At 36.4% G+C, this 13,070-nt stretch overlaps 1 protein-coding gene across 1 annotated transcript; it reads left to right on the top strand.

Annotated features, from left to right (window-relative positions):
• Window positions 1-8,198: 8,198 nt before the first annotated feature.
• Window positions 8,199-9,806, top strand: LOC132284354 (probable sugar phosphate/phosphate translocator At4g32390). The gene has a single exon (XM_059786451.1). It carries the CDS (start codon window positions 8,425-8,427, stop codon window positions 9,481-9,483), a length of 1,059 nt encoding a protein of 352 aa, XP_059642434.1. The 5' UTR covers window positions 8,199-8,424; the 3' UTR covers window positions 9,484-9,806.
• Window positions 9,807-13,070: the final 3,264 nt, after the last annotated feature.

Here is a 13,070-nt window from a genome sequence, read left to right on the forward strand (position 1 = left end):
AAAGCTCAGCCAGTTGGATCGATCCAGCCTAAGTTCGATCGATCTCACTTACTTTCGATCGATCTCACTTCCTTTCGATTGATCGAACTTCCTCCAGTGCGAAAAAGTTAAAATTCTATCCCATTGAAAGTTGTCCTTTATCCAATCATTAGGGAATATTGTGTGCACGACCCTAACTCATTTTGTGTGTCATTTTAACCTACCTATATAAGGATAAGGATTGCTTTTTCAAAGGGGAGCCAACATTATTTTTGATATCATCTCTTGAAGAGGAAGTTTAGAGGAGGAAGAGGCTAGAGACACCATTGGAGATCTTCATCAACAAGGAGCAAACCTCTTCCATGGAGTTAGCCCTTGAGGGTTGGAGCATCCTCACCATGAATGGCTAGACATCCTCTTGGGGTTAGAGTTAGCCCCAAACATGTTTTTTATATCTTAATCTTGTGTATTATTGAGGGATTAGTGTTGTAATTGATGTTTTGACACTTTGATATATATAGATCTTGTTTATTCAATGATTTATGTGGTTTAATGATTCCAATTGGTCATTTCATTCTATCCATATGTCTATGTATGCTAGAATAGATGTTCATATATTTATGTCTAGATTTTGTGTTATTGATGCATGTCTATGTGTATTGATGCTATAAATTTAGAGATTGTCAAAATATTATGCTTAAAAGAATGCTTTTGTGATTCTCTTGATGGTTCATGCTTACCTCTTGATGGATTGTGCCTCTCCCCTAGTTTATTTTCATGCTAGTAGTGTAGTTGTAGTGTAGTGTTAAATGGGAGGACAATTTATGCTTGTTGTTTGATGATCCAAGCTTGTGAATGCAATTAGCATATGTCTCTATCCTTGTGTTGTATTTGGATTGTGAGCCTAATGAAATGATTAATGACTTGTTTTGATTTATTGTGTCTTTCACATGTTGTTTAGACAATATATGCTTCATTGCTTAGATATATTGTGCCTTTCACATGATGTTTAGACAATACATGCTTAACTAGTCATCCTTACTTGTTGAATCAACCAAATACACACACACACCAACATTGCAACACCCTAATTGCCCTCATTAAACACTTGTCGATAATATAGAAATGCATTGCTTGGTGGTGATCTCTAAACCCCAAGACTCTTCTCTCTCTTACTTACTTTTAATTGCACTCTTTTGTTATTACTTAGTTTAATTTAGTTGCTCTTTAATCAACCAACCAACTGATAAGTGCCGAATATTGCATATTCAAGCGCCCTTATTTGCATTAGTTAAGTCCATTCGTTGATCATATTATACATATTAGCTTCATTTGTGTGTTTTTGATCATTTTCAGGTTGGTGCCTTAAAGATAGTTAAGAGCGTTGCTTTGTTGAGTTTTTGAAGAATCAAAGCATGCCGTTGCCGGGGATCTTCACTTTGGCCAAGCGATCTCATGTTTTCCCTGCAAAAAGCGCTAAGGAGGATGCCTACCAAAGTGGACCAAGCCAAAAGCAACCTGGCAGCAGTGAAGTTTAACTTTGTTCTTCATTTTTGACCCAACACACTTAAGAATTGGACTCCCACTAAAACATGGCATACTTAGAGCCTTGAATTAGCTTTCCAAATCATCAAATAGTTCTTCATTTGGAGTTCGGAGTAGAGAGTTATGGCATATTTACCAAAGGTGCGCAGAACAGCCTAACAACAATGAAGTTCGACTTTGCTCTTCATTTTCGACCCACCAAACTTGAGAATTGGACTTCCATTAAAACATGACATACTTAGATATTTGAGTTAGCTTTCCAAATCATCAAACGGTTCATCATTTAGAGTTCAGAGAAGGGAGTTATGGCCTTTTTACTGAAGGCGCGCAGAGTTGAGAAACATCCGTGGGAGCCCGCGAGAAACCCGCAGGGGCCCGCCAACATGGGCTGCGAGGTCGTGCGCCCGCGGGCGCCCGCCAATCTGCAGGCAGCAAACCACCTACCCCTGTTTTGGGGCTGCATTTTGTCCCCTATGCATTTTGGGTGGTCATAATGGCTTCTAGGGAGTTGGAGCTCGGGATTGTGTGGTTAAAAAGAGGATTTTGTCAAGATAAGAGGGGGGAGACCATGTATATGGATATCTCTCATTTTGCAAGGTTTTAGAGAGAGAAATATTGTAAGCAAGTGGGTTTGTGTGCTAAGGAGCCCCTAGGTGCGAAAATGGAGGGTGAGGCCTCTTCTTCTCCTTCATTCCTTGCGTCCATGGGTAACTACTCCCTACCTAGGGAGGTGATGAAGCACTCTCTTATAAGCATGCTTTAATTTCATTTAATTTGGGAAGTGGTTCATGTATATGGTGGTTCCATGATCTAGAACATTTTACATTTTGTAATAGATCTTAATTTATATAAATGATTATGTTGAAGCTATCATCTTGTCTTAGATTATATGTTCATATGATTGTATGGTTTGCATTTTCATAGTGAGAATGGAAATGAGATTGTGGAATGGTTTGTATTGGCATGTTGTATGAGAAGTTTGTAGTCCATTGCTTAGGCTTTCCTTTGATGGATTTTATCTTGATTCTTAGCTCCATGTGCTTTCACCATAGTGATTGAGAGGTTTGATAGTCCCTAACTTAGTGAGCATGTCATGGCTATACCCTAATCTAGGTAGTTCTAGCATGTGACACTTTGAGAGATTATACTTAAGTTTTGATCCAATGAATTTCTTGAGGATAATGTAGCAATCTAGTATTGCTACTTATCATTGCCATGTAGTGAAATTGTTTCCCAAGTTAATAGCAATTTAGCATGTTTATAGGATTGGTAGTGGATTCACTTCCCTAGCCCTCTCTACTCATTTTCTCTTCCTTAATTTCCTTGCATTAATTGTTGTTTTATGCACGTTTTAATTCCGAATTCTAGTGACAATCCAATCAAACTCTATACATCTTTTATCAAACTAAAAGTGAATTTAAAGATCTTGGTTGCCATAAACTAGCAGTCCCAGTGGTTCGACTTACCCGACCAATAGCCCTATTTTACAATGATTTGTGCTATTGCGAAGGTTGATGTATAATTGACAACCGATCACCAACCAATTATTTGATCACTCGACTTATTAGCCCTAATAGTGATTCCACAACTAAATTCGACTCCAATCCCTTGGGACGATCCCTACTCGCCTTAGTTATATTTATAGTGAAAGGTAGTAGTGGCTTTTACAAATGTAAAATTTGACCCTCACCTAAATTGCACATTCTCAAACTTATGGTAGGACAACGGCTAACCACCAACAGTATACTATGAAAAGATGAAGGCTGTCACATGAGAATTTGTTGAACAACCACCCAGAATTACAGAATACCAATTTTGGTTTCTTTTCACTCAAACGTTCCAATATTTAAGAGGATTTATTAGTACACATTCATATTTGAGTATTAGATGGGAAGTACTATGCGAAACTTGGGGTGTGACAGTGATCCTATGCATAAAAAACTCCAAATCCATCTCTTACATTGGTATAGGGGCACCAAAATTGCCATGGCAGAGGCTTGTTTCATCACAACAGAAGAAAATTAAATAAATAAACTCTACACAAAATCGAGCGACAAAATGCAATTTTAAAAATTTTTTATAGATAGGTGAAGATTTGAACCTGATACATTTCGTAACACTTCCATCTAGATATCTTAAGAATATACAACATATATACATAATAATCATTTTTAACAGTAAAGGTGTATGATTGACAAAAACTACCAAAAAATTTTGCATCATATAATTTTAATGAACAAATAAGAATAGGCGAAACAGTAGCATGTAAAGATATGATTCTAATGAACAAATAAGAATAGGCGAAACAGTAACAAGCACAATTGGGTGATTGTGCTTTTCTTAACAATTTTTATAAGTGTATTCATTGCCCTCAATTGAAAATTATAGTAGACGAGGTATTCGTTGCCCTCAATTGAAAATTTATAAGTGTAAATGCACAAAACATCCTCATGGTATTATAATATAGAGTACATCAACAAGACCATTGAAGTAAGCACTACTCAATACTTATTCAATTATGGTTAAATTAAACTTCTACTGATACTGAAGTTGTAGAAGTCATGTTGAGTCATATTATTATGACAACTTATATATATGTATTCGTACTTTCTTAAGATGATATTACAGTTGTTAATGACCCTTTTAACACATTTTTATTAATTAGATGGATATCAATGTTGACAATGTGGTGGACTCCGAAATAGAGGACCTTACAGACAATACCGATGATGGAAAACTAGTATGGGATAAATCTTATCTTGAAGCTTTAATCATCTGCATGGAGGAAGAAGTCTATGTTGGTAATCGGAATAACACAACTTTTACTCCAAATGGTTGGAAGAATATACGGAAAGGTATGACTATCCGTACAGGCAAGAACTATGAACTGAAACAAGTTAAGAGCAAATTCAACCACATGAGGGTAGACTACAGAGCCTTTATGAGTTTGTTAGGAGAAACAGGCGTGGGATTTAATGCTGAGACGGACATGGTTATAGTTGAAAATGAAAGATGGACTAGATTGATCAAGGTTAGTTTTTTAAATAAATTTATGTTGATTTTACAAAAAATTATACTTAACTTAATATTGATAGTAATTTAATAATTTGTAGGTGAATTCCCAATATGGTAAGTATCGAAAGAAGCCATGCAATCATTTTGATAAGCTCACCACCATATTTGGAGGCACACACGCTACAGGTGCACATGTCCATACTTCCTACAGTCCACCCATTCTCAACCAATCCCCCGTACACCATGAAGGCACACATACCTCATTTGACCTTAATGATGATTTTGCTGAGTTAGGCGGTCATGAGTTCAATCCTTCTCCTAACCCTCGTGGTAAGAAACCAAAGAAAGAGAGTTTTGCCTCCACAATGGATCGTGTCATGGAGATAATGAGTGAGGCTTGTAGAGAGAAAACAGATCGAATTGAAAGGGCCATAGTCGCTTCTTCATCATCTAATATGAAAACAGGGCATGAAGCTGGGCAGGTTGAAGTCAATTCTCCGGATAAGACAAAGGGTGATTTTAAATTATGTTGTTACATTTTGAATAAGTTGGAGGGCGTTAATATGAAATAATATGCTAAGGTCACCCAGATGTTACGTAATGATGAACTTTGGAGGGATTTCTTTCTTAATGACCTTCCTGATGATAAGAGTGTTGGTTGGATCAATGGAATTTGACTTGGCATGTTGGTTTGATTATGACTTTAGATGACTGTACTATTACGTATTATGACTTTTTTTGCGTCGCTTTTATTTCTTATTATCTTTTGCTATGACTTTGGGTGATTGTAATATTAAGTACACTCGTTGATATGCTATTTGGTTTCATTGTAATGACAATATAACTATTTCGCTTGTTTTGATTTTAGTTGTTGTCTTGCTTTGTTTTTTTATTTGGTATTTTGGTTGAGATTATTGTAATTTATAATGTTTGTTAAATGTTATACTATATAGATGGATATTAGGATAATAATTGACTTGTATGATGATGGTGATGGGGAGAATGAGTGTGTCATCATAATGGCTTGTATGTTGGACTATTATAAGAAACATTACGAGAAACGACCCTATAGGGATTCTCTTTTAATCGGGGAAGCATATATAATGGAGATCTTGCATGGACATGAAAGTAGATGTTTTGAAAATTTCAGGATGTCTACCCCTGTTTTTTTGAAGTTGTGTGGGGAGCTTAAGTGATTAGGGTTGAAAGACTCAACAGGTGTAAGTGTTTATGAACAAGTTGGCATATTCTTGTTTACTTTAGCTCATAATGAAAGGAATCGTGCGGTCGCAGAAAGATTTCATCACTCTACCTATACAATTTCAAAATACTTCCACGCGGTTTTACAAAAAGTCTGTGATTTAGGGAAACAGATTATTGTCGCCCCAGATTTTACCCAAGTTCTCAACCATATAAGGAAGTCAAAAAAGTACCACCCTTTTTTTAAGGGTTGCGTTGGGGCATTTGATGGAACTCATGTCCATGCGAATGTGCCTGTGGACCAGCAAATACCATTTCGTGGTAGGAAGGGGGATACCACACAAAATGTAATGGCTGTTTGTGATTTTGATATGATGTTCACGTACATCGTAGCTGGATGGGAGGGGTCTGCTAATGATTCTAAGATACTGAACGAGACAATTAAGAATGAGGATTTGCATTTCCCAATGCCTCTAGAAGGTAAACGTCATTCATCTAATAATTTTGCAATACTTATTTTAAATATCATGGTTCCCAAACGTGCCTTATAGTTTGTAAAATGGTAGGGAAATATTATTTAGTGGACTCCGGGTATGCCAATCAACCGGGTTTTATGGCAACCCCAAGGTAGAGAGGAAATTTATAATCACAGGCATTCATCATTACGAAATATAATTGAGCGTTGTTTTGGGATGCTTAAGATGAGATTCTCCATCTTGAAGCAAATGCCCCCTTATAAGTTTGAAGCTCAAGTTGCTATTGTTTTAGCTTGCTACACACTTCATAACTTTATAAGAAAGGAGGCGCATGTAGATCTAATATTTAATGATGCAACTGTAGAGGCAATGATAGATGAAATTTTTGGAGATGATGAAGTTGATGTTCAACCTAATGTGTCGCAGTCTCGCTCGCAACCAATGGATATTGTACGCGATTATATTGCCGATACTATATGGAATGCAAGTCATCACCCTTGAAATAGGATTTACATGTTTACCATGTTTGGATAATTGTAATAATTACTTAATACGTGTTCCATTTGTTAGTATTTGAATAATTGTAACAACTATTTTATTTTATTTATTTCTTAGGATTTGGATAACTGTAATAACTATTTTGATTAACTTTATATTTTTTATTAACTTTTTTGGATCAGTCTTATAGTTTACATATGCAGTCATGTATAAGATACAGGGTGACGGGCCACCTTGTGCATGTGGAAGGGGTCGAATGAATCTTTATACGGCTGGAACTTCTAAGAATTATGGACGATCATTCTATAGATGTCCAGCTTGGGAGGTATACAATTTTCTTTGCATTAATAAGAATATTTTAACTACATCTTAATGTTACAAGTGCATTCTAATAATGTACAACTTTTTTTTTTTTTTTTTTTTTTTTTTTTTTTTTTTTTTTAATTTAGTCACATGATCGTGCATTTATATGGTTGGATGACATGCACCAACGTCTGCAAGTGGGTGGTCATGTGCAGGAAGAGTTGGAGGATGTAGTTACTGTTATGCAAGCTCAACAAAATCGGCAAAACTACATTATCTATGGATGTTGTTGTTATCTTGCTATAACTATATTTTTATTGTTTTTGCTCATGTTGTTGTTGTTTATTATTGTGGCTGTTGAAAAATGATGTAATATTGAGAGTAATATTTTATTTCATGAACTATTATTGTGATTGTTGACGAATGCTGTAATATTTTTGATACTCATGTATGTAATATATTAAAATTCATGAAACTATGATATGTTGAAACTTTATTTCAGTTCTATATTTGGAGTTTTTAATTTATTTTGATGGTTTTTATAATGAATTAAGATAAATGGAGGAACAATATATATATATATACACACACATCTTGTTATATTAATTGTATATTAAAATTATACAATCATTTTTTCTAACTTTATAGTTAATAAAGTTAGAAAAATGTATTTAAGAAAATATTATTTAAAAATATTTTTAATTCAATATATTTAATTATTTTTTCATTCTACTGATTTTGGTTACACTTTCAGTCTTCCAAACATGTTTTATTCTCATATTTCTTAGAACAATATACATTACCAAACATGTTCTAATATGTTTTTGTTCCATGATTCGGTAGAGCAAACTTGGAACACCAAACATGTTTTGTCCTCATTTCAAAACATCACACTATAAAATACTTATTCTGTTCTAAGTTAGAACAGTACACTACATCACAATACACTTCCCAAACATGCCCTAAATATTTCAAAATACTCCAATCCCACTCCTTTGTATGTTCATTATTTTGATCCTTCCATGTAAATAAACACTAATTAAAAAACGTTTAAAACAAAGAAAAAAGAATTATTATAGAAACGGAGATTATTATTAGTTCCCTCTCTAGTGGGTCCATATTTGACCAAGCCCAACATCAAACGCCCAGTAAGCTACTACTTCTGCTTATAACTGTACCCTTTTTCCACATAAACATATCCCTCTCTCTCTAAACTAAAGACGCCTGAATACTGAAAAACTCTCTCTCTTTACAAGCTCTGACTCCTTCCTCTACCTCTAATCCAACGCTCCCTTCCTGCTTATCCTACGCACACCCTCCTCAACCCAACTCCATTTCACAGACCCACCATTGTTTCTCTCTCTATATATATATCTGTTTCTCTCTCCTCTGCGTTCGTCCTCACACAATGGGCAAAGGGTCCGCACTCACCGACGGCGTGATCAAGAAGATCCTCCTCTCCTACACCTACGTGGCCATCTGGATCTTCCTCAGCTTCACCGTCATCGTCTACAACAAGTATATCCTCGATCGCAAGCTCTACAACTGGCCGTACCCGATCTCTCTCACCATGATCCACATGGCCTTTTGCTCCACCTTAGCCGTCCTCTGCGTCCGCGTCTTCTCGCTCGTCGAACCCGTCTCCATGTCACGTGACCTGTACTTCTCCTCCGTCGTCCCCATCGGAGCTCTCTATTCCCTCAGCCTCTGGCTCTCCAACTCCGCCTACATCTACCTCTCCGTCTCCTTCATTCAAATGCTCAAAGCCCTCATGCCCGTCGCTGTGTATACCATTGGAATTCTCTTCAAGAAAGAAGGCTTCAAATCGGAAACAATGGCGAACATGGTGTCGATCTCAATTGGGGTTGCGATCGCTGCCTACGGAGAGGCCAAATTCGATTCGTGGGGGGTGTTTCTCCAATTGGGTGCTGTCGCATTCGAGGCGACTCGGTTGGTGATGATTCAGATCTTGCTCACATCAAAGGGTATCACATTGAATCCTATTACTTCGCTTTACTATGTTGCTCCGTGTTGCTTGGTGTTCTTGTTTGTGCCATGGGTTTTTGTTGAATACCCTGTTTTGAAGGAGACTTCTGGGTTTCATTTCGATTTTGTGATTTTTGGTACCAATTCTTTCTGTGCATTCGCATTGAATTTGGCTGTGTTTTTGCTTGTTGGGAAGACCTCTGCTTTGACTATGAATGTGGCTGGGGTGGTGAAGGATTGGCTGTTGATTGCGTTTTCGTGGTCTGTGATTAAGGATACAGTGACTCCGATTAACTTGTTCGGATATGGGTTGGCCTTTTTGGGTGTGGGATATTATAATCATTCGAAGTTGCAGGCTTTGAAGGCAAAAGATGGGCAGAAGAAAGCTCAGCAGGATGAGGAAGAAGCTGGAAGGTTGTTGGAGGAGAGAGAAGGAGGAGGGGATGGAAATGGGAGGAAGAGCGATTCACAGTCGAATTGATTTGGAAGGGAATGAAGGGAATTGAGGTGAGTGGATTGAATTGGTGCTCAGTTTTCTGCTGATCTTTGGAGGTGTTTGGGTGTTAGGTATTATATATGATGCCAAGTTATGGCTGTTTCAATGCTGATGTTAGGGATTCGAGGTTCGCAGCAGCTGTTGCGTAATGTGCCCAATCATGTATCTTAGTAGAGTAAGAATCTTGGATGCCCCAAAGTCTATTTTTATGTTCTCTATATGTTTTTTTTTTGTTGTTGTTTTAGAGTACTTATGCATATGTAGGAACCATTTCTAATTATGAAATTTTAATGCTTATTTATTCTTTATCTTTTCCTTCATGCGTATGTGTGTGATTGAAGATTGAAGGGATTAATGGCTTTAGGAACATTCTTAATTGATTGGAAATTTGGAATTGGAATAGGAATCAGGGAATTTGTGACTAAATTTTGATGTCAACTTGACTTTATCCTATTAATATTGGGGAATGGATCGTGATAAGGTTGGTCCTATGAAACTGGTTTCTTTTTTCGATAAATAGATCCTATAATACTTCTCCTGACAGATTAGTAAGTAGTATGAGATCATAGTGTTTCTGATACTGCAGTGTACTAAATATAATCAAAATAAGACCTTTTTCTTATTCTTTGATGATCATGTAAATATTTTCTGAAGGAGATTAGTGCCCCATTGAAGTTGCCTTTTGCAGTTTAGTGGTTTGGTCCAGCTTTCAGACCCTTGTGTTAGTGCCTGTAGTGATTAGGCTGTTCTTCAACATATATCTAATGTTACATGGTATAAAAGATTGCAACTGTGATGGACCTTTCGGATCCCACACTAGTAAACTTCGCTTGCAGCTGTCTTCAGCCGAATATCTTATTTTTGCTTTCTCCAAAAGTAAAATCATAATTTTCATTTCTGAATCTGAAATATAAAGTAAAAATATGTTTACTAATTTACCATGCTTTCAATATTTCAAAACAAGAAATTACAAAGCAAGTTTAATAATTATAATTTTGATTTTGTTTTCTAAATTGATAATCAATGTTATATACTAACTATATATATATATATCATCACTGCAAGACCTTGATTCCTGATTTAGAAGGAACAGGGGAAGCATTTTATTTCGACCGAAACTTTGTCATCTGGAAAGTGCATATAGAACTGGGGAGCTTGCAAGTTCAAGATTCTGTTCACTTCTTTTTATCGGGAGTGTTTGTAGAGAGAGAGAGAGAGCGTTCTAACATAAACCAAAGAAGATTTCGGATGTGGCGATGATGGTGGTGGTTGTGGACGGCGAGGGTCTGCTCTTTCAGTTTTTTTTTTTTTCTTTTCTTTTTTCTGTGACTGGTTGAAGTTGATTTGGATATATTGTTGACGGCTTTTGATGTGTATGAGAGAGAAGAGAGATGGCTGTGGCAGTGGCTATGGTGGGAGGAGGTGGGTGGAGAAGATGAGTGATAAAGATAGCAAGTTAGATTTTATTTTTTATTTTGGATAAATAGTGCTACAGTAGAGAAAGTAATTTCTACAAACAATGTAGAAAATAGAGAGAGTGAGGATTTCTCACTTTCCCTTCACAAAATTAAAAAGTACTTTCTTAAAATTAAAAAGTAAAAGTTTTTTATTAAACATGATTTTTACTTTTGATTCTCAATTTTAGGAATTGACAGCAGAAATCAGGAATCATTTCTGTTAGTAAGCAGGCCCTTAGTTCAAAAGGTTAAACCATTGTACCATTAGAGAAACAATGAGAACGGAGGCAAGGGGTTTTATGTGGTTCGGCAAAGTGTGTAAATCCGTTATACCAATGGATCACTATATCCAAAATGAGTACTGCATTTTGTTTTTTCTGTGAACTTATTAGAGCTTTGCATAACTATACATGATTTGCCTGCTTGTGTGATTTTCGTGGTACTGGGCTGGCATGATTTAAGGTGCTATAATCATCTGAATACTGCTAATGTAAAACTCATTCCCTCATGGTTATTTCTGGATTTTTGCTTATGTTGGCATGGCCATTGATGGATTCTTGTAAAAGTCTTTCTAATGAAAATTATTTTTTTTGAAGAATTAGTTGTAGATGATGCTTTCACAAGTCGACTATGATATTGATGGTTCCGGGAATCATGAAAATGACTTATGAAGCTTATCTTCTGTTTTTTCAAGCGACAGCTTTAAAAACTCACCAGTTACTCCCTAGAACAGGTTCTCAACCACCTAGATGAAGTGATGACCCACCATAGTTACAACTTACCAGTACGTCTGCCACAATAACCTCAGCTTCTGCCTTTTGTTGCGGCTGCTGCTACTACCATTCCACTGCCATTTCTTCTATTGCTGCGTTTACTATTTTAATTGTTATACTGTATTTTTTTTTTAATCTTGTTGCCTACAATGTCATTAGTACACATTGCTGTCTCCCACCACCACTATTTTTTCCACTGCCGCCATGGTTGCTGCACCTACAGTCGCTTCGTCCATTGCCATCATTCGAAGTTCCTCCCTTTAAAGAAGTCATTTGGATGTTTTAGGATCATCAAAATCGATACTGAACTTCAATGCTCTACCGAAGAGTAGAATCATTAGCAAATTGTAATTTTGTTTACGGAGATTATGCCTAGAGATTCAGTCTAGTTTCATGAGCATATGCTGCCTGGGCAGGTTTTGATACCCACTGTCGCGAGCAATTAAACATTGAAAAGACCTAAATAACTGTGGGGTTCTCCCCCTTGAGAAATCCAAGATCTTTAATGTGAGAGAGACTCCAAAACTCGTCACATCAAGCTCTTTTCAGAAACTAGAGAATGGGTATTTGAGTGAGTGCTCAGTTGAATGTATATGATCCATCAATTAGGTAATAATCTGATCTTTTCTCCAAGTACTGAGCATGACAGTTAAAACACGAGCTCCTTAGACATTCTAACAATCTAAATACAGATGTTGAACTTGATCCAAATTGTTAATGAAAAAACTTGTGGCATAATTGGGGAATTTAATTTAATTTAATTTAATTTTTTTTTTTATAAATAAAATTGAAGTTTCTGCAGTTCTTAAGTATCTAAAATGATGTAAAGACATCAAGAGATTCGATGATCCATTTGAAACCTTTATTTTTGGACAAGGTTTTACAACTTCAGAATGAAGCAATCAGGTCATATCTCCATTTGTTTGAAGTCCCTTGTTCCAAACCTCTGAACCTGTTGTCATCTCTCCGAAGAGATGGGATACCCGGAACCCTTTCCATATTCTGAACTCTCCGGGTCTGATAATGGTGGAATTCGATAACAGTTTTTTTGGTACGATTGTAGACAATTTCCAGGCTAAGCTAGCCGGTACAGACTATTATGGCTAACCTACTACTATATGGCTAACTTGTGGATTGATTTTTGTTACAGACTATTTCCGGGTTAAGCTAGCCGGTAAAACTACTTACTACTACTATAATGGCTAACTTTTGTATTATTTTTGTTACCAACTGATTATTTTTGTTACCGATGTGATAATAATTGATCTTATCTTGGTTAGTCGATGATGTAGATGGAATGATGTAAGCATATGGTTTTTGTGGCCCTTGTTTCATTGAATTG

The sequence above is a fragment of the Cornus florida genome, unplaced genomic scaffold, assembly GCF_030987335.1.
Source record: "Cornus florida cultivar Cherokee Brave unplaced genomic scaffold, ASM3098733v1 CherokeeBrave_3.0.0_Hap2_Chr11, whole genome shotgun sequence".
Lineage (NCBI taxonomy): Eukaryota > Viridiplantae > Streptophyta > Magnoliopsida > Cornales > Cornaceae > Cornus > Cornus florida.

Bases quoted from the DNA above. Each gene is read 5' to 3' on its own strand.
- LOC132284354 (XM_059786451.1), top strand. From the start codon at position 8,425: ATGGGCAAAGGGTCCGCACTCACCGACGGCGTGATCAAGAAGATCCTC.